Source organism: Macrosteles quadrilineatus, unplaced genomic scaffold, assembly GCF_028750875.1.
Source record: "Macrosteles quadrilineatus isolate MER2022 unplaced genomic scaffold, UCM_ALF_1.0 Scaffold_1__1_contigs__length_201487025, whole genome shotgun sequence".
NCBI classification, from domain to species: Eukaryota; Metazoa; Arthropoda; class Insecta; order Hemiptera; family Cicadellidae; genus Macrosteles; species Macrosteles quadrilineatus.
This window is the reverse complement of record NW_026542594.1, coordinates 74848718-74875904: the sequence shown is the minus strand read 5'-3', so window position 1 is coordinate 74875904 and position 27187 is coordinate 74848718. Positions and strand designations below refer to the sequence as shown.

General features: G+C 35.6%; 1 protein-coding gene across 1 annotated transcript in view; it reads right to left on the bottom strand.

Moving 5' to 3' along the window:
- The window catches only part of LOC128983609 (protein slit), a 383814-nt gene that overhangs the window by 27453 nt on the left and 329174 nt on the right, over positions 1-27187 (bottom strand). The window contains exons 10-17 of the mRNA XM_054402968.1: positions 26161-26232; positions 25192-25263; positions 24999-25070; positions 11108-11179; positions 9235-9398; positions 4242-4392; positions 707-853; positions 274-345 (exon numbers count right to left, since the gene is read on the bottom strand). Of these exons, the coding sequence (XP_054258943.1) occupies positions 274-345; positions 707-853; positions 4242-4392; positions 9235-9398; positions 11108-11179; positions 24999-25070; positions 25192-25263; positions 26161-26232 (822 nt within the window). The remainder of the gene's footprint in view (positions 1-273; positions 346-706; positions 854-4241; positions 4393-9234; positions 9399-11107; positions 11180-24998; positions 25071-25191; positions 25264-26160; positions 26233-27187) is intronic.

Below are 27187 nucleotides of genomic sequence, written 5' to 3'. Positions count from 1 at the left end.
ATCCTATTTTCTGACATTTACATGGTCCTTTGAAAAGCTAAATATTATATCATTTATACAACCCTAGCTTACACCATGACTTTACCACACGGTGCCAGTGTTTGCCTCGGAGTCTGGAATTCTTAGCCATCAAACAACATGTATTATGTTAGCCAAATCTATATAGAACTTCGACATAGAGTTATTATACAAGATTTTGTCCACAATTAACTCAATCGTGTAAATTAGTTTTGTGTGTATTAAAAGTAGGTTGTTTTTAATATTCATACTTACAATGATTTCAAATTGTGGAGCCCAGTAAACATCTTGTTGTGAACTTCTCTGATCTTGTTTTCAGCTAACAGACTGAAACATGATGCTTTGCTCGAGTAATTTGTTATTTCCAAAAATACTTACAATATTGTTCACAATATAAAAAACTGATCAGAAAATTAAAATGGAATTGCAAAAAGTAAATGTATACAACCTATGTTATGAAGAGTTTTGTTCTAACAATTTTAATCACTATTTGTAGTGAAAAAATAAACAAATTTGAAAAGTTTGTATGAATATTGATAATTTTTTCTGTTTAGACCTGACTACAATATTTGTTATGAAATTAAAAGTATGACTTATATTTATGTTAAGGTTATAACAGTGCTAATCGTAAGAATATTACTATAGCTCATAGAATAGTTACTTAGTGGTTGATATTTTAATTACTCACAGTTCAGAAAGCCTTGCACAGCCTTCAAATGAATTCTGCTCAATTCCAGTGATTTGATTGCGACGTAAATCCAACTTGACCAAGTTTGGCAATCGTCCAAATAATCCATCAGACTTGATACGACCAATCTCATTGTCATTCAACAATCTACACAGAAAATAGAACAAACATTTATAATTGAATGTTCAACATATAGATGATTGATAAAAGTAGATGTAGAGTACTTTCAAAAGTAATGGAAGTAACAAATTAACGTTCTTAGTTCAAAACCACTTAGGTATATTATTTGAAATATTTAATTAAGTTAACATTTAAATAGCTGAAAAAGTATGGTTTTAGTCATATATGTTTTATCATATAAAAATTTAAACATGGAAAGAAAAAACACGGGTCGCCGGAATTGTACCCGCCTAGAATTGTACCCCCCCCCCGGCGAATCGTTGACATCACTTCTAGGGGGGGGGGGTACAATTCTACCCCGTACACTTTGATTTGAACTAAATCTAATCTATTTAATGTGGGCAAGTGATCAGTGAACCGGATAGTTATATTAGATATTAAAAAGAGCAAGAGATGTACCGGTACGGCCCGGAATTGTACCCTTCCCCCCGGAATTTTACCCCCTGCCAACATCAAAATATTTACGTACAGGGTGGAATTGTACCCCCCTGGAATTGTACCCCCAATCAGAAAGCTAAATGTGTACGGGGTGGAATTGTACCCCGCGGAATTGTACCCCCCTCTCGGACAGCTAGCTTGGCTTGTATACGGGCTGGAATTGTACCCCCCACCCACTCGATAAACTTAATTGGTATTATAAAAATGAAGTAGTAGGGAATGAAACATTAAAAGATAATTAAATAGGCAACTCTATAAACCAAATTATGTTTTTTTTAATAATATTTACAAACTTTTACTGATTTAACAATCCGCCTATTTTACATTTTTCTTTATCACAGTACCCTCTAATTTTCCCCTCTTAATCATGCATTTAGTATGTTACAGCACATAAGTGCAGCTACCGTGGTCAGAAATTGAGCTTGAGGATGTATATTTGTAGCGTAATATTCGCCAATGTTTTTCCGCCAAAGGACGGATGTTAAGCAAAATGAGTCGTTGTAAATAATACTTAATTTCTGGAATTATAGGTCAATAAGCAATTTAGTCATAGACTGTATATGTTTTTTTACTGTAAATTACATAATTAAATAACAAATTATGAACAGCTATTACTGGCAAAGGTGGACAAAATACTTGTTGTAAAATTTAGTTGCAATCTGGTACAAAGTATTTCACTATTGTGAAAGTTTTAACCTTTGTGAATTTAAGCTAACCCATGAACAGTTAGTAGGTACTTGGGAAGGTTAAGAAAATATAAATGAATAACGTACAAAGAAGTCTGTTAGGCCTCTCGCACGTTACTCAGAATTTCCTTAATTTGCAATTTCTTGGAATATCCTTTCACAACAAGCAATTCATTAGGTGTCGGGTAACTTGGTTCAGTTCACTTTCGTGCAATTCCCCTCTAATATCCAACATTACTATTGTTTTGATTTTACTTGGTAATCACAATAGACAAGCTCCTGGGTGAAATGGAGGGAGGGGGTACAATTCCAGGGGGTACAATTCCGGGCCGTTTTTTAGCTTAAAAAAACAAATAATTTAAAATTTTAAAGGATAGTTGTACGCCTAACAGTTACGGAGGAAATTCCATGAAGCTGTAAATTTTGAATTCTTATAATATTCTATAATATTCTTATAATATTATAATTCTACATGGAATAAGTTAACTGTCATGGTTTACCGTTGTTTATAGATATATTCTAAACAAATTTTGCAAATTTACTTATTTTAACCTAAGCTATTAACATTTCACTAAAAAAAACACACCTTACTACCTTCCCTGTAGCAGCAAACCTAAGTAGCCATACTTAACCTTGAATGCTATTTAAATAGGGAATGAATTTAAAAATATTTAAGTAAAAAATCAATAAGGGAAATGGAAATTCCCTTAGTCGACAGGTTGGCTGCGACAGGGGTATTTTTTATTCATATAGGTTGCTCTATAGAGAGTTATCCTATTAAATTTCAGTACACTAAATCAAAACAGTGAGTGTATTTACAACTTAGCATTTCCTTAATATTTTCTTTTTTTAATTTTACCAGAATAAAATTTGGTCTTGGTGGTTGTTCACAAGTTAAACGTTGGCTGCAGATATGAAACAATAAAGCACTTATATTGTTTGATGGGTTTTAAAGGCTATTTATCGCCAGTCTGCACCACTGGTGGAATGTGCCTCTGATGTGGCTCTGGCTTTGTAACAACTATCCAATATTGCAGCTGTTGTGGCCACCATTAACTTTGAAATTATTGCTTTCTCAGAGGCTAACACGGCCTGCGTATTTGCTATTCCTCACCTTCTAAATCGCTCTTTGTTTACTTTGAAACCTTCTACAGTATTTAAAATCTCAAATTATTAAAATAAATTACAATTTCTTGTGACTTACTATTCTAGAGAAACAAAGTGCTAATTTAATTTAAAAAAGCTCTCTTCTCTTTTTTGTACTTTGCAAACCAATCTAAGCCTTGACTTTGCTCTATGTTGGATTAGGTCTAAATCTAAATGGATACTTTCAAATTCAAAATGGAAGCTATTTAAACTGTAAAGATGAGGATCCAAGTAAGTTTATTTTATAAATACTTGTATTATATTATGTATTATATGACATAAAGATAGGTGTTACATGGGTGTGTAGTTATTTAACTTTGTTACTTTCTTTCTATAGATACAAGACCATTAAATTTAACACTTAAAAATCAAAATCAGCTAAGGTCAGTTTTAAACCATGAAAAACTAATGACTTTATATGATCAAATATATTAAAAACCTTCACAATTATCAGGTTCATGATCAATCAATTCCAAAGCAGCTTAGCTACTCAGCCATTTGAGGAAATTATATAAAACGAGAAAAAAATGTTTTCTTCAATGAACTGTACGAAATAGTATATTTCGTACCTAGGGCCGAAAATGAGGTTTTGCCAGCTTGAGATAGTTTTTAGTTTTTAAGTTCGAGACGAAGTCGAGAACTTAAAACGATCGAGAGCTGCAAAACCATTTTTGGTCCGTGGTACGAACACTATTTTTCACCACACTACTACTATTCACAATAATAATTAATGCACACTGATAGTCCAACGCAACTTTAAGGTTAAGTGAAGAAGTAATTTCAGAAATCAGCAAAAATAATAATAAACAGTTGCTAGGCAACGGGAAAATAAAACAATTCTATTGCAATGCTATGGATACTGTTTGTGTATTTAATATGCAAGCGGGCAGCTGATTTTGCGGCCCTAGGGATGTAAAAACCTGCTCGGTCCCCAAATGACGATGACAGCCATGCCAGCCAAACGTAACTTTCAGCCTCTAATTAACGTATGTAAAACAGCTAATAACAGCATAGTGTGGTGAAAAACTATTATATAGCCTATTATATGTTTGAACATTGTAACAAGGCAGTTTAACCATACTCACAGCTCAGTTGTGTACATAGGTATGTCTTTGGGTATCTCTTTCAGACTTCGACCAGAACAGTCAACAATAGTACCATCACAGGAGCAACCACTCGGACATACGCTATCAATGAGACAGTCACCAGCAAACCTGGTACGGAACTCTTCAACACCTAGGACAGACAACATATATCAGAGGAAAAAATAATCTCTGGTGTATCCAACCAATCCATGTACAGTACTCACATTCCTTGTGTACCCCATCACAGCTACAAATCAGTTCAGTAGAAAGCTTTACAAAGACTTCGATATTTTTGCGGCTTTGCAAGATAATCAATTTTATTACTCTGAGTAGCATCTTTAAACAAATCTCTTTAGCTGTAACACTTTTATGTTTAATGGGGTTTGAGTGATCTTTTGTAAATAATGATAGTTAAAATTCAGCTTCTAAAGAACAAAATACAAAGTTTATATTTAGATCTCATTTTGCTAAGATGACACATAACAATATATCTCATCACTAGGCCACAAAGTGGCTCTTTTTGACCCAAACTCAACTTTTACAACGAAGGGAAAACTGAGGTTACAACCTACAACCGACTAAATCGATGATAAAAAATTTTGATACATGCAATTAATTGCTTACATCAAAGTTTACAACTGAGTTTACAATAGCTAAGTTTTACTCCCTAGGGAGTTAAAGAGATACCTCAGACCAGCAACATGTGAATTAAATACCCCCGCCACAGCAAATCTTCAGTCTAAGTAAATTTCAATTTGCCTGGTTGGATTTTAATAAAAAATTCATAAAAAAGAATATTTACTCCGCATAGTAATAAAATTAGATTTAATGAGTCCTACCTAGGTTGGCTGTTACGGGGAAGGTAAAAAGTGTATTTTTTTACCAAATATTAATTAATAGTATAGGATCAACATTGAGGTTTTGGAATTATTGATATAATTACACCGATTATTTATAGACGACCAGTCAAGGTACTTAAGCCTAGTAAAATTTAACGTGTGTTGTACCCTTAGATTTTAAGACTTTATAATGTATGCAATGAAATGTAATTAATTGTGAGATAGAGCGTCATGTAATTCATAGATGTTATTCTGTTAAGACCAGGTGTTTCAATACTCGGGGCCATTTCTTAAACCCCGACCCTTCACCATTTGGAAGGTCCTTCATGATCAAGAAAATCTCTCTTGTTTGAAAAACAAAAGCTATGCAATTTTTCAGTTATTTAAAACCACTCATATATCCAACTACTTGTACACCACTTTACACTATTTTGACGAACTTCCCACACAAGGATTTAGTCCAGAAAACAGTTGTACATCCATAAGCAAATTTATCCCGCCCAACATCTAAAAATTTGAATGAGTGGTGTTTTTGACCTCTGGGGACATCAAAATGAAAAAAGTTAATCAGTCCCGTGCCCAGGTCTTACCGTGCCACTACTACGGGAATAGCCTCTTCCCTAAAGGTTGGTTTTGCTGCAGTATGACGAAAAAAATAGAACTTGCTTTGTCTATTATCATTTCAAAGGGCCTACCGGGAAAATATATAAATTCAAGTCTGAAATCTTTATCAAGCTAATAGCAACCAGCAACTTGGCATATCAGAAAGAGGCATAATCTTTTCAGATAAATATTGCTAGTAAATTATTAGTTATTATAATTTAAATTAGTTATTTTTAATCAATCAAATCAGTGCAATGCAAATAATTAATTAGCAGTAAATTGCATTAGTTACTACCGCCAGTAGCAATGTATGCGCAGGCGCGGCGGCAATATAAACGTAGCATCACTATCACGTCAGCTACAATGAAGGCGCGCACTTCGTTCCCCGTCTTTGCTGGTTAGGGTTGTGTTGTTTCTGGTCTTCTCTATCATTAGTTAGTTTGTATTGTTCCAATCATTTGAGTTTCATACTTATTGGAAGCGAAAACTGACCTAATAGTCTATCAGTTTTTTTATGTTTGTCTATTGACCCTTTTTAATTGCATTCCCAGCACAAATAACACATAAGTAACACTTGCTATGTGTTATTTACATATGAAACATTTCAATATGTTATGTAACTGTGACTGTTATGTAAAGCAGTTTACACAATTTTTTATGGAAAAAAACTAAGTCATTATTATTTGGAATGGTTAAGATAATGCTTTCCTAGTTTTCTTTTGTACACTAGAAACACCAAAAATAGAAGGTGCATTTCCATTACACCTTCGACAACCTTACTTTTCATATTTGCTTACTTTTCTTAGCATGTGCACATCAACTGGTAACTATTACTGGGGGAAAATCAAATATGAATGGAATTTACACAGAGATTTTCATCTGTTTAAGCTTAATTAATTTACAGGGAACCAGTGCTAAAATAAGATAACTGAATTTACATTAATTTTAAAATTACTTGTGTATTTGAACGTATTGTAATAATAAGCTAGAACTGAGACAACTTGTACAACAAATTACTATTTTGTTATAATAACAAGTAAATATGTTTATGACAACTACTATACTAAAAGCAATTACAGGTTCAACAGTTAAATAGGCAACTCTAAAAATCACATTTATTCATAACGTAATTTTAAAAGGACATCTTAATTTAACAGTAAATTGAATAATCATTTCAACTCTTCACTTTTATTTTGTGTGTACAGCAATGAAGTTAAGAGCTATGGAGTTATGTAATGCATCTTGTTTTCATTTTTTGAGTTTCAAAATTCGCTATAATAAAAATACAATGCATAAGAAAATATTAATGGTAGCTCTTGTTTGATTTTATTTTGAATAGAATACACTTAAAATGAAGCTTAATAAATATTTCTAGATAATTTCTTTCAACCAAAAAGGAACTTTTTCTGACATTTTCAGATATAATATTGGATTATTTGTTAATGAACATTGATATTCATTTCAATACCATATCTACAAAAATGAGCTTGGTTTTGATTAAAGACAACTTTTTAATAGTTGTAAAACGTTATTATAACAATTTTACTACTAATATAATTAGATATGGTATCCTAAGTGTATCAAACAAAATACAAAACCAGACACCCCAAGCATAACGGTAAACACAGTAGGATTGATTTTGGTTTTGGTTGGCTAAAGGTTGGTTGAGGGGTAGGTAGGGGTAGGAATCTTTCTTATCAGGTGTTAAACTGAGTTTCATGACAGCAAATCAAAGCAAAAAATAAGCAAAGCACAATATACAAAATCAGTATAATACAACTATATATGTCTTCATTACATGTTCTATACTGAAGCCCTATGTTTAGGAGATCAATTTTGGATCTCGTTGTATAATCAAGTCTTCTAAATTAAATTTTGTAAGTTAAACAAGATAGATATGGAAATTTAATATAATGTTTAATATTTCTAAAGGCTTTTTCTTGGAATAAATATCTTTTACCCGTCCCAACCCATATTTTTTAGGTTTTTTTATCTAGATCTCTTACAATGGCACAAAATGTTTTATGTTTTAAAAGGTCAAAGCACTTAAACCTTTCTACTAGAAGTAAATAGTACATTTGTTTACTGCATGTCATACTTTGTGTGCATAAAAACATTTCTAAGTTTAACAACCCAATAGCTACAAATACTAATTAGGACGCAAAGATATATCAGCTACTAGTAAAGCTTTTTTTTGGTTAGAATTACTTCATTCGAAATGAAATTAGCAAGTAATGATATATTAAACTAAAACCTTGCAAAATACAAATAATGTTCTATTGTAGTTGTATATAGTGATTTTAACATTTAAATACTAAAATTATTATTCTATGAAAATAACTAGCATTAATCATTTTATTAATTTTGGGTTTTACATAAGCAAAACATAAAACCTTAGTTAGTTCTTGACAGCATTAAAAATTATTTGTCTGGCGACTGGTTTTTGGAACATTTCTAAGTAGTAAACAAGTGACAAAGTTGAGAACGAACGAGAAAAAGAAGAATGAATTCAGGCTGACAACTTAGTTGATAATGTTTGGAGCATATGTTGTTGAATCCTAAACAAAGTGGAATCTGCCACCCCCCCCCCCAACACGTACACCCCTCCAAACAAACAACAGATGCCTGGGAAAGTCTGCTGTCCTTTTGTGAATATTAAATGTGTGACTTTTAAAGGAAAAATCCAGAGAGGGGATACTCGAGATTTAAGACTTGGAATAAAAAAACTATTCAAATGACTAGCAGTTGAGTTTTGTTTTGTTTGGTGAAATATTATTATTAACAATTTTATTAGGGTAATTATTCTAACTACAAACATATAAAATACATTACGGTAGTTAGGTTTTTTCTGTGTTAAAAGCAAAGGGGTGAGTTTCATCAGCTGTAACAGACGAAAGTTGAATCTTTAGCACAGCTAATAAAAAAAAAAAAAAAAACATGACAAATGGTTTTAAACACTGTGTTTTATATATCTTTTGTTTATACCTAACATTAATTACTATATGTTTTATTTATTTTTTGGAAGTTACAAAAGTGTTTTACGCCTTAGATAAGTTTGTAAGTTAACATAAGTTTTTGAAAACAACCTGCAGCTTGTAGTAGGTTTCTAGTTTTTTGCCATTATCTGTTATTACCATGTACCGTGATTAAAGAATTAATTTAGTAGATTTTCTATCTATAAAACTATTTTCTGATAAATTAATACAGAACGAATAGATTACGTTAAAGAATGTGTGTAAAGATGAGAAAATTAATATAAACACAAAAACAACACGAAGAACTATAATGTTATTAATGTAATTTAACAACTCAAAACTATATATTTATTTTTCAACGATAATTTATAAGGAAAACGAACATTAGGAAATGTTTGTAGAAAATGCTAGTAAAAATGGAAAATAATGTTGTAAATCATTAACCACAAACCAGAAAAGTGAGATGAATGAAACTGCTGAAGGAATGTTAGACGTAGTACACAGGTGAGGTTAGGTTAGGTTAGGACATTGGTGGACAGCACCGTTAAATGCAAGGGGAGATCTGGCTTCGCTTACCCTTACATTTGAACTTCTCGTCACGAAGAGCCTCGATGCGACGTCGCTGCATTCTCTTGGGCGTCTCGCAGCGAGCACCGGACGTCTCTATGGGGTTGCGGTGGAGGTACTCTGCGAGCCAGCGGAGGTTACAGTCACAGATGAAGGGGTTACGACCGAGGTGTCTGTGACAAACATCACCACGTCAAACTATACTGTAATCTAGCATGGTATGAATAGGATGTAGTAGGTGCAGCATAGCATTCAGTCCCCTGTAGTTATTTAAAGATTTATCTAGAAAAAATAGTGTTTTTTTGCAAACTTTCCAAAACATTGCTGAAAATTTCGATTAAAAATTACTCCACATTTATGTTTTAAAATCAGGCCTTGATCTTAATTTACAATAGGTTTTACAAAATGTGATGCGTCAATTGCATCATTTGCATTAGTTATCGCCAGTAGCAACTTATGCGCAGGCGCGGCGGCAATATGAATGTAGCAACACTATCACGTCAGCTACAATGAAGGCGCGCACTTCGTTCCCCGTCTTTGCTGGTTAGGGTTGTGTTGTTTCTGGTCTCCACTAGGTTGGCAGATGAGTTAGTTAGTCCCCTCATTAGTTAGTTTTATATTATCAGATGAGCTATGGGTGGGGTTAACCTGCCCCCCCCCCCCATGTCAGGAACAGACAGTCACTGGGCTGACAGCGCTACGGGACACATGGTCACGATCCATGTACTGGAGAGTTATACTGTATATTTCATTTGTTAGGGTATTGTATCTTCTGTAGATTCTATTTTGATTTGGACATAGAATGGTGCAAACTACATTCCAAACGTTGAAGGTTGCTGTCATTTGTCCATTACCTACCTATCAATTAATGATACTATCAATAATAAAAGGTCAGCGTTATCATAAACGCCGATAACTTTATAATGCACCAAATTAACATCCATTTACGTACTTTATTGTTTCAACACCACATAATTTCGTTTACTAATGTATCGTTGCAAATAGAGTCTAGTGTCTGCAATCCGGAAATATAAACTTGTTCTACCCTTTAAACAAAAATTAATAGCTAAACGTAACGAGACGTAAATAAATAACCAAACAAATCTTTTAAAGTTGAAGTCACTTTTAAAGTACCTGATCTAATAGTTATCAAACTGTAATTTATAGTGCTAGTACGGCCATAAAGCTATCGTAATTCAATAAGATAGCTGTTGTATTCAGGGCTTAGGACAAAGTGAAGTAGCGTCTGATCGCTTTATGCAAAGCTGGGTATCAAAGATATTCATAAAAGAATATTGCAAGATGCTAAAGCTGCTGTCGATAGTGAATAGCTTGTCAAAATACTCCTCTGTGTGCGAAATAAGGAAGACGAACATTTTATTCAAACAAAACAAGATTATAATACTTTCAATCGAATTTTTATCCAGCTGACACCATTTACTAAACTGTTTTATCTTCTAAATACCCAGTTTAACTACATTAGAGTGTCTGTATCACCAGTAACAGTAGTGTAAACTCGATCACCGTTGGGGCAGGAGGAATAGCGACCACTATTGCAGCGGTCTAGACAGAATTAATGACCAATGTAGACCTGCTGGGACTCTTCATAAACGTGATGGCGTCGTCAAGGGTGGCAAATAAACACGTAAGTGGCTGTAGAGCTATGGAGCACTACGAGCTTACGTGAATACTGTTCTTTGTACATTTGCAATTGTAATAAGGCAGATTATTAATAAGGTTCTCATCATCGCTGTTATAAGGTATATATGCCTGCACTGAGTCCAACGACCAATTGTTACCTGCATATAACTCTCATTCTACTTGTTCCCAATTATATATACTACTCATTTTAACTGTGGGTAACAGTCTAAATGATACTTACAGTGTTTGGATACTCCGCATGGTATCGAAGGTCCCATTGGCCAAGGACTGAATGTTGTTGTCGTATAGAGATCTGAAAACATTAAATAAATAAATAGTAAATTAGTTACAGTATTCATAAAATGTAATTGTTAACATATTTTCTTCTGTTTAGGTTCAACATGTTTAAGGGTAAGTATTTGGTGAGTTGGGGGTCCAGAATAGACTATGAATTAATGACAGAAATGTATCGTGGGTTCACGCCCTAGTGTTCACCAATAAACTATTGTTATCAGTATACCGCATTTCACTTTTTTAGTATATTAGCTCACCTGTTGTTTTTTTATACAGTCCACGTAGATACCCAAAGCTTTAATATGTGGACGAGCAAACTTGGGTTAAAAGGGCCACCTAACTTCCTTAAAAAAGTGGGGTAAAAAGAAAAGGTGTCACTGATATTAATGGTTATTCCTCAGTTTACCTGTGTGCATTTGTTTTTGTATGCCCTGCGTATACTGTACTATGTTATATTTATTTCATTAAAATCCACATAAACATATCTCCTTATCGGTTTGCAAGTTTGTGAAGTTAATAAATATTTCCAACTTTGAACTCTACTTTATGACTAAATAACTTTACCTCCCACTCGCACGGAGGTGACAACATAATTTGTAATCACACACAAGTCGGAGTCGTATACCATATCAGCTGACGATAAGCCGTACTTAAACTGCGAAGTCAATAACCTCTGAGATTGCACCATTCCCGCTCCGCTGGGTTCAAAGTCGCTGCTGAATTTATAGTCAATACTGTCGGAAGTATACAGCTACATAAACGTTACTGTGAGCAGCATAAATACGCTAGCGCATTAATCATCTCGGCCTTTGAACTTTCTTGCTTCAGAACGAGTATTAGTTGCGCGGCGTTTTCTTTGGTGCTTACTATTATTTTTATGTTTTATTTTGAATTTTGCTGTGGCTTCTATTTATAACTTGTTTAATATTTTATGTCTAAGTTACAATTGACAAATATATTTGAAATTCTATTGGTTCAACAAGTGTAAACTTACATAAACAATTTCAAAATACCATGAAGATGTCAAGACAACTGTTCTGCATCTCATTATATCAAATATGTTACTATATTTATCTCGCTGTTGCGTAGGAAGAGTTTGGCAAAGATGCAGAGAGGTTTGTGAGAGAGGTTGTTATCAGTTATCTCCGGACTGATAAGAGTATCTCCGGGCGGTATCGACTTGTAGGAAGGGTTGTCAAGCCAAATACTCGAGGCAACTTTTCCCACGACACTCTTATTGTATTAGCAGAGACAACTTCCGACTGACAACTTTCAGAGGCACTGCATGTTATCTATGAGTAAACATTATTTTTAATGGCATGCACATTATGTAGCTAAATCCTTTCAAAAGATAACGTTGGCTAGGTTAAGATAATGTTAAGTTTTACTTATAAAGTTTTTTTTACTTTGAATATATATTAATAAATGAAAGAGTTTAACATGGTAAACAATTGAAATTCGCGAAAAATAGGTCTTTATATATAATGTTTGTAAGTTAACCGTAGTAGCATTTCTTCATTAATTTTGTTATTTTATGACTGAATTTGAAATTCTAAAATAAATTAGAAAATATCCTAGAGACGTAACCAATAGGTTTCATAAATGTCAAGGTTGTAAAAATATAAACATTAGACTTCCAAGAGGGTTGTAGTAAAAGCAAAAAATTTTAAACCAACGTGTATCGACACTGTGTTTAATGTTGACTATTGTTAGAAAAACACATTATATTCACATGCTTTAATTTAGCCACTTTTAGAAAGTAAATAACATACAGTACTGTAGTTGGGTTGTGCTACTGAGTGCGTAAACTAATAACAATTGCTGATTTCTGTTGAATACACAGAAGAAAAACTTATTGTAAACTATCACATATTTTTTTTAGTTTTACAAAATAGTTGGCTATTCTCAACAGTGGTGTAGAACTGTTGAACTCTACAATTTAGTTCTATCAAGTGCGTTTTATTCAAGTAAAAGTCGCTCTCGTGGACATTATAATGCCCATCCACTTCTGAATCGAAATGAAATGGTTTCATACACTTCAATGATTACAAGGTTATGCCTATGGTTTCATTCAAATTCGGAAATAAGCTACATGGACACCGTTTGGAACTCAGCATCTACGCTAGATACCGAATTATAATGCAGCATACGTTTAAGTTCCTAAAATGTCCGTAAGAAAAAAAATCAAATTTTTTCTTGATGAGATCTGGTTCTCAACTTGTAATTACTTTCTAGATTAATTGTTTAGGATTCAACTGCTATATTAACAGCAAACTTGGCGGTCACAGATGCGTTTACAGCGTATGCAATACAGACTATAATAGACAGTTTGATATTGCCGACGCGTCCGTGATGGCAGGAGGTTTCGCACTACGAACTCAAATGACTTGACAAATACTACGTAATAAATTTGGAGACTTTAAAAGTTAAACTTTTCTAGGTATTTATTCCTTATTTATGGAAATACATAATATGTCATTTGCAACGCTTGTTCAACCAAACAAAACTAATCATCCACATTGATCAAGAATTTTAACGACGTGAGTAGTAAGTTAACAGTAATATGACATCGTATTGCATGTGCCCACATTTTTTAATTTACCCGTGACCCCGCTTTTCCTCCATTAAAACACGTTTCTCCCCCTCTTTGTGACCGAGTCATTATTTGATTCGCAGCAAATTTGTCTATTTAAAAGTTTTCCACATTCAAGATGAGGGAAAATGCTTCACCCTCTTTTTAATTTCCGCTGCTCTCTCTCTCATTTTTACATCCTCAACTCTTGCGATCTACCTTCCGCCCCCCCTTCCCCTCCCACGGCTACTACCTACACTCTTCACCCTACAGCAAGGTGCATCGGAGATAACATCTGTAAATGTCACTGAATTTAAGCCCATCAATGAAATAAACAGGCAAAACTAAACCACATAACACTTTACCTAAGGAAACAGTAAAGGATGACCTATTGTGAATATGTCAGTAAGAGTTATGAAAGTTTTGTTTTAATTAAATTTATTAATGCTGGTAGTTTTAACAACTGACTAATCAAACGATTTGATTTGATTTGATTTTATTTTATCATTCAATCAACTATTCATACACTTAAATTCTTTATACTTTGTGTGATTTGTTTTATATGTTTTTATAAATTACATTTAAACTACTTTTTTAAAGCTTAGGGAGTGGATTTTTATTCCTTTGGTGTCGAGTGGTATTGATGGTGGTAAGGATGTAGCTCATGTATAAATTAGAAGATGTTTCTCTCAATATACAATACCTAATTAAAATTCTTTTAAAAAGAAATTAATACGTTCGTTACTGAAAAAATATTATACCTACAATAGCACTAATTGTTCATTGGTTTAGAATGTCAAGGGTACAGTATATGCAAATGCAGATAAAACGCCGCATTGCTCTTTCATATAAAATTACGAGTTTATAATTCAAACTTCCAACCACATTATGTCGGTTAAAAATAATTAGAGTAGCAAAATACGTAGTACGAAACACACGAAACACTTTGATGATGAGGAACAACGCACCTAATTGTACCCTCAGGGACAGAAATACGAGAAAACTCGCGTTAATTTCAAATTTACGGTTAACTTCTTTATTAGATTCTTCGCAGCACATTTGTACCTCTAATTGGCAGCTCTTGAAAGGCGATTAAAATATGACACACGCCAATTATGTATGTAACGGAGTAACAAGTTCACAACCGAGACACAATGTATTAATTGGTTTACGAAACTCGCAGCTTCCACACATAAAACTGTTTAGTCCTATCTTTAGTTTTATTCCGAGTTGTAGTTTGTTTTTGTAGCTGCAGTTAAGCTGTAGCTGTAGTTTTTGTAGCTTTAGTATTGCTGTAGGTGTAGTTTAATTGTGGCTGCTGTATTGTTGTAACTGTAGTGTTGTTGTTTCTGTAGTTTGGGTTTTAGCTGTAGTCTTACTGGCGTGATGTCACACACAGTCGAGCCGAGGATAATCTACCTCAGCTCATTTCCATGATGGGTTGAGAGGTATTTCAATAATACGCGACTCCTTGAGTTCTACTTTACTACATACGTAGCTATAATGGGTATTTTTTATTTTTATTTTGGTAAAAGTGAAAATTACCATGACTATGATTTTTATTAGTGGAATTAATCTTAGGAAGTTGCGTATATGGAGTATGAATAAGTTTATTTTATCAAGGTATCATCCTTATAAAAGTGTAAATGAATTTTAATGTGTTTTGTAAAATAATGACTAAGATCAATTAATTAGTTTTACATCTAAACCTGATGTAAATTAGTTGCAAAAATATTGCCAAGACGACAGGTCAGGGTTTTCTTTGATGTCCAAACCTGTTACCTTCCTAGCTAGTACGCAACCTCCCCCCCCCCTCACGGCAATGTAGTACGCAGTTACTCCCCCCCCCACGCCTCTGGTGTACGTAGGTGTTCCTTAATTACGAACATCGCGTAACTCCTGACAAACCCGCCCCACTCACCAGTCTCGCCGTTCACGCTACGTACTTCATTCCTTTTATCATCCTCCGTTCTTAATTGCTGTCACCGAACGTATAATTAATAGAAGGATAAATATTAAGGCACTCGACGAGTTCCAGTTAATTTGTGTTGCAAATAAATATATGTATCCTTTAATTAGGATTTTACTCTTCCCACTCATACTTGGTCGCTAACTGATTCATTTACTTGACACGAGTCTTGTTAACAACTCTAGAGTTATTTATTGTACGTAATTAACTAAGCTGTAAACGTTTTTATAGACATTAGAAAATACAAGTAACGAAATTATTATTTATTTTAATTTACATACAAGTTTGAAAGGAGGATGTAAACCATTAAAAAGTGTTCCTTTTTTATCGTGTACAGAAAAATATCATCTTATATCGTATTTCAAACATAAACCTGTTTCACACAGCAACGAAACATCTAAATAAATTCGTTATTCTGTTTATAACGGTTTCAATTCGTGTGATCTCTTAGATTGTGAAACCATTTATTCCTCCCCGATAAGCGAAATTGTGTCGTTCTATGTATAGACTTAGACGGGAAATAAAATCAAGGGAGTTTGTCGCAATTTACATTCATCAAACAACATATTTGCCAGCTGCAGGAACTGATCCAATTAACATTGAAGCAGTAGACGTGTTATAATTAACGAGTCACTAATTGTAGCTGAAATAAACCTGCAGAGTGTGACAGGATTTAACACAAGAGGAGTGACGGAATAGAAAATTTGAACTTCGTGGAAATAACATGTAACATGTGAGATCACCAAGCGTAAATGTATTTGATTGTATAATCTTTACTTATAAGTGTAGTTGCATTACCCGAGCCACGGGGCGGCGGCGTGAGGACGGAGGAAACAATAATAAAGTTCTCTACAAAAAAGGGTAATTAACGATAAAACGATGAAACAGTAACACGTCAACTATTCCATTGGATCACCTTTAGGCCATAACACACTAACACACTAACACACTTCCTCATGGATTTATTGTCCTAATAAGCCTGCCAAAAGTTATGAAAAGGAATTTTCTGTTTCTAAAAAGGATGCTTTGTTGTTTACTATGTGTTTCTTTCAATTTAAAGAACTTACATTTTTTGGCAACATGTTTTACTCGTATGTTTTTTTTTTATATAGAAAACTGAATTAATTTGTAAACAATTGGAAATCTTATACATAACAAAAAGTTAAGGGTTCATGCTCAAAAAGTAAGTACTGTCATAGGTAAATCTTACAACCACTCTTCATAGGCAATATGGCAAGTTAAAAAGAATAAACAGGTTAACTCAGCCAAAAAATAAAACCAGGGGCTTATGGAAAAACCTAATACTTTAGCTAGGAATTCATTATACAGAGATTTCACTCAAGGAGGCGGTTGGTGGGTGACTGGTCTACGTTGTTCACAAAAGTTCGTGTTACTTATAACCGTTACTTGCAGTAGATAACATCACTCACTGTACAGTGTTTAGTCGAGATATATAACATTCAAAGTCAGGAGGAGTAGCCCTCGCTAGAGCGGCTGCGAGAGACGGATCTCTATATTGATTACTTGCACCGGATTACAAGTTGATTACTTGTTGGCAGATTTAATCAACTTGTCCAAGACGATATTCTAATACCTGACAGCTAATAGTAGACCACCCGGCTAGCATTACCATTGCTGGCTCTCTGACTGCCCTTCTTCAAACCGACCGGTCATCCGATAGGTTCGGATTTCCTCTAGGGTTGGTATTAACATGCTTAATCAGATGACGGAAGGGACCTCGAGAGCCTCTCGTTTACCTTACTTGACTGGCAAGATTTTGTTTTGCTGTTTCTGTATATGCTTTGAGATAAGGTGATTTTTTATAAACAATCAGGTTAATCACGACAATAGAACATTACAATTACTAAAAACCAAGTAGCAAACAATTATAAAGATAGTTTGAAATTTTTAAAAGATACCGATGACCAACTAACCAGTTTTGCTTAGGTAATTTATCATATCTGGATCAACACTTCATAACAGAGGAATTTATTTTTTCTTAGATCATTGATTTAAATTCATTTTAAACAAGACCCATGGACTACTTACAAAGATACTTACAAGGAATACAGTAGGATATAAGACTTTTTCTAATCCAATTGTACGAAAATGCTTTGCACAATTGTTTGACCAAAGCATTATGGAGCTATGATCAGCTGGGTAGTTCCAAGATTTGACGAGAATATAACAAAGTCGCAGTGTCACTAACGCGCTTTGCATGGTTGAACAAGTCCCTTTGCAGATGTTCTACTTCTCTCTTCAAACTCTCCTCACAAGCGGCTTAAGCGATCCGCCATTGAAAACCAACCGAACGTTCTTTCCATTTCCCCGATACCTTGATGTTTATTTTGAAACTCTTTTCAAAAGATTGTATTTTAAAAGGTTGTTCCATTATACTCGTACAACCTCCTCACAAGTACTGATTGAAGAGCTTTTATACAATAGTAAGTATAGTATAAGTATTTCACCAGAGAGTAAAGTATATAATGTATTCCGATCTGCGATATATTTACATTTATTAAACCTCTTGACAAGGTTTCAAACCATAAAAACATTGGTCTGAGGATCAGGGACATTGGTGTTCATGAAAAGTCATGTATGTGATCAAAATGTTTGGACATATTTTTTTTACTTTATGAAGGGTTGAATACAGCCACGAGACTCTAGTGATCTGATGTAATGATTGTATTAAGCAACCGTTAAAATCTAAAAACCATCATTACCATCATTACTCGACTTCCACCTTTAAGATAAGTACCTGTATGCCATGAAGTGTTAGTATGAAACTATAATGACGTATTAATGTTTTGCAGATTGGTTTAACGATTTTACATTGAATTATATCAATAAAACATGTTAACCAGTTATTTGTTCCTTAAGGATGTAAAATATTGTCGTTGCTATCAAACAGTTTAGTTCATTGGTCACACGAAGTTTAGCTGCCCCTAGACTATACTTCATCAAATGTGTAGCAAGTGCTATGCAATTTAGCAACAAGTTATGTTTTAATAATTTAAATCAAAATAGTACGAAAAAAAACACAATTTAAAAATTATTATTTCTAAAATACCATTATTATACAATTATCAGTTTACAATTATACAATGTATTTATTACTCCTCTGCCCTCAACGTTTTGATGAAATGAACCACTGCGACGTGCGCTCTGCAAAGGTTTTAATAAAAATTGGATCACAGCTTGTTAGTAACCAAATAAACATCCAATAAACATTATTAATACTGTAACAATATTGAACAATTCTTCAATCGTAATCGTCCGCAGGAAACAGATTAACAATAAACTAAATGTAGCCAGCCTTACTGCTTAATGGTTTTGTTTACCTAGAGCAGCAAACAATTCATTTCAAAGTAGTATTATATCATTCAGGACCGACGCTGTAATATCCCTATGTGTCTCTAAACTAGTAGTACGCTTATTCTGCGCGTAACAGGATGAGTGAACATGAGCGCAATAATGAAAGAGTCCACCCACACCTAGCACACTTACCGGTGTCACTGGTGTACACAATAATATTATTTGTATGGGCAAAACCCATGAGTCGGGGCAAATAATGGTGAGTCGGTGACTCAAGTCGGTGACTCAAGTCGGTGACTCAAGTCGGTAGCGTCACGCGAACTTCGGGCCCAAGGCAGCGATGTCGTGAGTTCGGATCCTGGTCGCTGCCACTAAATTTTATCAGTACAGTTCACCTTTGAACTGTACCGGCTCACCAATTGCTTTGCTGTAAACGATCCACGCACGGGCGAGGTTAAAAGAGGCTGGACCAACCTCTTAAAAAAAACCAAATCTCAGTCAACAACAATCCTAACTTCTCGTCCATTAATTAACCAAAGTCATTGGTAATATACGTAATGTATTTCCTGTTTCCCTCTCTTCTCATAGCATTTTATTATTGCAGATACGTTAATCTAACTGTCACAAAGAGTTCCCACACTCTGGACTGTTCACCTTGACTACTTTCTTTACCACTTCCTACGTCGTGGACCTGTTTCCCTCTCTTCTCATAGCATTTTATTATTGCAGATACATTAATCTAACTGTCACAAAGGGTTCCCCCGCTCCGGACTCCTCGCCTCGACTACTCCCTTCACCACTTCCTACGTCGTGGACCTGTTTCCCTCCCTTCCCATAGCATTTTTAGAATCGCAGATACTGTACATTATTATAATTATCACAAAGGGTTTCTACACTCCGGAATGCTCGCCTCGACTATTTCCTTCACCACTTCCTACGTCGTAGACCTGTGTCCCTCCCTTCCTATAGCATTTTAGAATTTCAAATAGATTAATTTAACTTTCACAAAGGGTTCCCACACTCCGGACTGTTCACCTTGACTACATCCTTCACCACTTCCTACGTCGTGTACCTGTTTCCCTCCCTTCCTAGAGCATTTTAGAATTTCAAATAGATTAATTTAACTTTCACAAAGGGTTCCCACACTCCGGACTGCTCACCTTAACTAAATCCTTCACCACTTCCTACGTCGTGGACCTGTTTCCCTCCCTTCCCGTAGCATTTTAGAATTGCAGGTAAATTAATCTAACTGTCAAAAGGGTTTCTACACTCCGGACTGCTCGCCTCGACTACTTCCATTACCACTTCCTACATCGTGGACCTGTTTCCCTCCCTTCCTATAGCATTTTAGTATTGCAGGTATATTAATCTAACTGTCAAAAGGGTTTCTACACTCCGGACTGCTCGCCTCGACTACTTCCATTACCACTTCCTACATCGTGGACCTGTTTCCCTCCCTTCCTATAACATTTTAGTATTGCAGGTATATTAATCTAACTGTCACAAAGGGTTTCTACTCTCCGGACTGCTCGACTTGACTACTTCCATCACCGCTTCCTTCGTCGTGGACCTGTTTCCCTCCCTTCCGATAGCATTTTAGAATTGCAGTTACACTAATCTAACTTTCACAAAGGGTTTCTACACTCCAGAATGCTCACCTCGACTACTTCCATTACCACTTCCTACGTCGTGGACCTGTTTCCCTCCTTTCCTATATTATTTTAATATTGCAGTTACATTAATCTAACTGTCACAAAGAGTTCCCACACTCCGGACTGCTCGCCTTGACTACTTCCATCACGGCTTCCTACGTCGTAAACCTGTTTCCCTCCCTTCCCATAGCATTTTAGAATTGCAGTTACACTAATCTAACTGTCACAAAGGGTTTCTACACTCCAGAATGCTCGCCTCGACTACTTCCATTACCACTTCCTACGTCGTGGACCTATTTACCTCCCTTCCTATAGCACTTTAGTATTACAGGTATATTAATCTAACTGTCACAAAGGGTTTCTACACTCCGGACTGCTCGCCTCGACTACTTCCATTACCACTTCCTACGTCGTGGAAAAATTTTCCTCCCTTCCTATAGCATTTTAGAATTGCAGTTACACTAATCTAACTGTCACAAAAGGTTTCTACACTCCAGAATGCTCGCCTCGACTATTTCCATTGCCACTTCCTACGTCGTGGACCTGTTTCCCTCCTTTCCTATATTATTTTAATGTTGCAGTTACATTAATCTAACTGTCGTAAAGAGTTCCCACACTCCGGACTGCTCGCCTTGACTACTTCCATCACGGCTTCCTACGTCGTAAACCTGTTTCCCTCCCTTCCCATAGCATTTTAGAATTGCAGTTACACTAATCTAACTGTCACAAAGGGTTTCTACACTCCAGAATGCTCGCCTCGACTACTTCCATTACCACTTCCTACGTCGTGGACCTGTTTCCCTCCCTTCCTATAGCATTTCACTATGGCAGATCAATTAATCTAACTGCCACAAAGGGTTCCCACACTCCGGAATGCTCGACTTGACTACTTCCATCACCGCTTCCTTCGTCGTGGACCTGTTTCCCTCCCTTCCCATAGCATTTTCGAATTGCAGTTACACTAATCTAACTGTCACAAAGGGTTTCTACACTCCAGAATGCTCACCTCGACTACTTCCATTACCACTGCCTAAGTCGTGGACCTGTTTCCCTCCCTTCCTATAGCATTTTAGTATTGCAGGTATATTAATCTAACTGTCACAAAGGGTTTCTACACTCCGGACTGCTCGCCTTGACTACTTCCATCACCGCTTCCTACGTCAAGGACCTGTTTCCCTCCCTTCCCATAGCATTTTAGAATTGCAGTTACACTAATCTAACTGCCACAAAGGGTTTCTACACTCCAGAATGCTCGCCTCGACTACTTCCATTACCACTTCCTACGTCGTGGACCTATTTCCCTCCCTTTCTATAGCATTTTAGTATTGCAGGTATATTAATCTAACTGTCACAAAGGGTTTCTACACTCCGGACTGCTCGCCTTGACTACTTCCATCACCGCTTCCGACGTCGTGGACCTGTTTCCTTCCCTTCCTATTGGAATTTAGAATTGCAGTTATATTAATCTAACTGCCACAAAGGGTTTCTACACTCCGGACTGCTCGCCTTGACTACTTCCTTTACCGCTTCTTACGTCGTGGGCCTGTTTCCCTCCCTTCCTATAGCATTTTATTATGGCAGATACATTAATCTAACTGCCACAAAGGGTTCCCACACTCCGGAATGCTCGCCTTGACTACTTCCTTCACCACTTCCTAAGTGTCGTGAACCTGTTTCCCTCCCTTCCCATAGCATTTTTAGAATTGCAGATACATTGTCACAAAGGCTTCCCACACTCCGGACTGCTCACTTTGACTACTTCCTTCACCACTTCCTACATCGTGGACCTGTTTTTCTCCCTTCCTATAGCATTTTTAGAATTGCAGATACATTATTCTAACTGTCATAAAGGCCCCCCACACTCCGCAGCGCTCGCCTTGACTACTTCCTTCACTATTTCCTTCTCTACTTCCTACATCGTAGACCTGTTTCCCTATCTTTCCATAGCATTTAAGTATTACAGATACGTTAATTTAACAGTCATAAAGGGTTTCCGTACTCCTTTCTTTTCACTGCTCACCTTTCCGCTTTCTTTACTACTCTCTACGTCGGGGACCTGTCCCCCCCCCTTCGCATAGCATTTTAGTATAAAAATATACCAACATTTTTGAATATTTAATATTCAATGCCAACATTAAATTGAATAATGTAAAAAGCTGCTTTGTTCTAAATACATACATACCTATATACTTTTAATTAAAAGGCGAAATTTTAATACCGAACATAAACGGTATATAACTGCCGACTAATATTGTTAAGTTCAATTTATTATTATGAAAGTTGTGAAATTTAATTAGCTTAAATAACATTATTCTGAAAGCTGTGAAATTATCTAATATATAAAATTCTCGTGTCACAGTGTTTGTCTGCAAACTCCTCCGGAACGACTTCACCGATCGTTATGAAATTTGGTGTGTAAATTCTGTAGGTATGCGAATCGGACGTAAACTATTTCCCGTTTCGAAATTCTTAAAAGGGCTCCGCCCCAGGGGCTCTGGAGTTTCCCATGTTAACCTTATGAGAAATGGAATTAATGAATCTTAACAGCTGTTTCAATTAAACAAGTTGGTTCTGTTCTATGATGTTCAATAGCATTAAAGTTACAAGGATTACCAACAGGGTGCAGTACTATTATTTCTTTTACATTTATGACAACAGCTAATTTGCAACCAAAAGGTGAGTGAGCGTAGCGAACGAACTTCAACCTGGAGGCGAGTTAGCGTAGCGAACGAGCTAACCTGAAGGCAAGTGAGCGCAGCGAACGAGCTCCAACCTAAAGGTGAGTGAGCGTAGCGAACGAGCTCCAACCCAAAGGTGAGTGAGCGTAGCGAACGAACTTCAACCTGGAGGCGAGTTAGCGTAGCGAACGAGCTAACCTGAAGGCAAGTGAGCGCAGCGAACGAGCTCCAACCTAAAGGTGAGTGTGCGTAGCGAACGAGCTCCAACCCAAAGGTGAGTGAGCGTAGCGAATGAACTTCAACCAGGACGTGATTGAGCGATGCGAACGAGATCATCTTGAAAATTAAACGTAACGGTACTTTCTTTCCATAGGTCTGTCTTAGGGGAAACCTATAACTTAGGCGATACGAAGTTCGCCGGGTCAGCTAGTAATGATATATATTCATAGACGCCAAACTGTTTACTCGATGAATGAAAGAGCTTAGAGTAAAAGTCGTTCTCTCTGTCTTAAGTAGACAACAAAATTGTTGGTCGCAAAACGTAAACAAATAAAAAGAAGAAGAAGGTAGCTCCTACTGTTATTCTTATGGGACAAATTTAAAAATGTTTTTTAAGTATTTTATAATTACTACTGAGCGGAATCGTCTAGAATTTTAATGGTGTCTTTACACTGGTGTCATAACTATTTGTGCAAAATTTGAACGCTATAAGTGCAACGGTTCTTGAGTTTTAGGTGCGAACACACACACAGACATACTCCAGCGGACAACTTTTCTCCGACTCCGCTATACACGATACATAGATTCGTTCACTCATCTATTAACTGCCAACGATACACCATAACTCCAGTACACTTCTTAAAATTTAGTGCTGTATTTTTACAATCCGCTTTACAATTATTATATTTTTTAATTTTAGTATATGAATTCACTGCAAGGATAACCAGTAAGTAACTAGTACAAGAATGGAGTTTTAGTTATGATTCCACATATACTATTTAAAAACAATAGGCCTACTGAATCATAGTGTACTCACGTGAAGGAGTTGAGGTCACTATTACAAAATACTGTATAAGAAGGTTACAAAGGCATTGTTGACAAGTTTTTCTGCAGACATTGGGTTTTACTGAAGATATTTCGTACTGAAGCAATCATTACACCGTTGTGGTGTACGAACCGGCAAGAGTAAAGGTTATGAAGTAGCAACAGACGTGGGAAGGAAAGTAAAAGAGACAAGTTTACGATTCAATATGGCGGCCATTAAGCCAAAACAGCAGCAGTTCTGAGGTTATGTTTCACATAAGTCGAGACTAGATAACATCAAACCATCGTCCGATGCGCGGCGATGGGGCAGCGACAACATTTACATTGGAATTACTTTCTGTTGTCCTCCGACTTTAAAACTCTCTTTCTTATCCTTTCTCCTTTCCTGTCCGTACACTCCAACTTTTATTAGCGTCCACTTCAATATTCTGTTTACCTTGTAGTACCCGTGGATTCCCACGATGACAAACCCCTCAGTGGTTATAAGGTAATAAGTGTGCGGAAAATGTTATTTCGCAATTACTACCGTGAATGTTTTTAAAACTATTACTACAGAAAGCGTGTTCCTGTAATGGAATCTTAGATAAATAAACAATCAAACAACTTACAGTAAGTTGAGTGCATGGAGGTCCTTGAACGTGTCTTTTCGGATGCAGGAGATCTCATTTGCGTTCAATAACCTGGGAACAGTAATGGGTAATTAATACAGACAGTAGATACATAACAATCAATGCTAGACAAATACATTTATAGAAAAGCAATAATAGAATTTATTGTAAAGCGTTATTGCATCTGACTTACAAAAGCTGCAGTGAAGAGAGGCCGTGGAAGACGCCTGCGGGAAGGTCCTTAATCTTGTTGCCGTAGAGAACCCTGTGACAGAGATAGAGAATTACAAGAGAAAGAGAGGGGAATTAACAAGTGATTATCCCATAACTCGGATACCCCTCCTCCCCCCAGACCGGTGCTAATGACCAATTACAATTACTGTACACCTGTGGAGACATTAGCCGGTCTGGAAGCGATATTGCCATTTAAACGTTGAGTGCAATAAATATGATTCTAGGACATTATGTTTTCATTCAAACACTGTTAATGAAGCTGTCTGCCAATAAAGCGTTTTTTTTATTAGTTAACCCCGGCTAAACAATAAAGGGTTTATGTGAAAATATTATTTACTTTAGTTGTATTTTCACCCGCGATTTCCGTAATTTACTCAGTTGCCACACTATTAAACTGATCACCAGCATACTTCATTAAGGAACATGTAGGAGGAGAGCAATTCTGGCTAAAAATGTGAAACTTGAGCGTACAATGGTGACTGACAGATTCATTAAAACTGTATAAGAGAGGTGAGAGAAAGAGAGTTGGGGGGGGGGGTAGAGAAAGAGAGATGAAGACTGTCAGGTTGACGCGGTAATTCTCACACATTAATGTTACAAGTGTCGACACGAGACTTCATTACGAGAGGGAGATGTTCGCAGCTGGGAATTTACGTTTATATTAATGTAAAAGCGGAACATTTAAACGAACACAAACTTAAACATGCTATTGTTTGTTGAGGTTGGCAACAACGTGTCTTGGGCACGTGAATATCTGTAAATATCCAAAAACCAATATCTATTACAATATATCATCTTCCTAGTTAAATTCTCCTAAAATCATGGTTACAGGGGAAATTATAGTTTATCTGAAATGCAAAACAATTGGTAAAATCTGTTTTTACACCAATGTCAAAGAAATTACAGAGAAGTAACAGGGATTACTTACAAAGACGTTAGTGACTTGAGTCCCAAGAAAGCATCCACTGCCACTTTAGAAATTTGGTTCTTGCTCAGATCTCTGAAACATGATGAACACACTCACATTGTGGCGAAACATATATTGTCTTCAAACATATACTTTTATAAACACCTATTGATACAAACACTCAGCCACGCATACTTAACATACTTAACACATACTGAAACACATAATACGTAACAAAGTACCTTTAAAATGTTAACAGTCGCTGCTTACATATTTATTTTTCCAGTTCTATCGCCAATCAATTCTAAATTGAAGAATGGATATCCATGAATTTTTTAAAACGTTTTTACAGTGACAATAGATAGCAAATCAATTGAATAATAAAACATGCAAAAACACTGTAATTTAAATTTGGACTTCCACGGAAATACAAAACTACTTTCGTTCAAACTCGTGCAAATAAAGAATCTTAGGAAAAGGCCCATAATGTACCGCTGCGTTGAGATAAATATCATATCCGAGAAATAATCAAATTTATAAGTTTTGATTGAATAACACATAATCTTGAACATAACTGATTCAAACAATCAATGGCACGAATTAAAGCCTATAATACTGATTATGTTTAGTCTAAAACATAAAAAAATAAAACAATACTGGAGCTATTGGTTTTTAATCATAGAAATACTTTATGAAATAATTTTAATGTTGGTTTTTCACCTTGCGTTTGCTTGAAACCTATCCAATTTGAGTAGCTAATAGCTTAAATGAAAGCCGGTATTTTACCGAAGGCTCTTAGACCAAAATATATAGGATTATATAATTATAACTGGTGAAATACATCTAAAATTAAAGCAAGAACTCAAAAATAAATCAAATTTATATTTTTTAGACGAACAGTAGATAAATATGATGATGCTTGATGTGAGATCTGTGCGTTCATACCTTCAATTTGAGACATCAATAATGAAAATCGGTCGGGTAGAAGAGCCAAACGAACTCGTAAAAGAAAAACCAATTTTAACTTCCATAGTAAATACATGGGGAG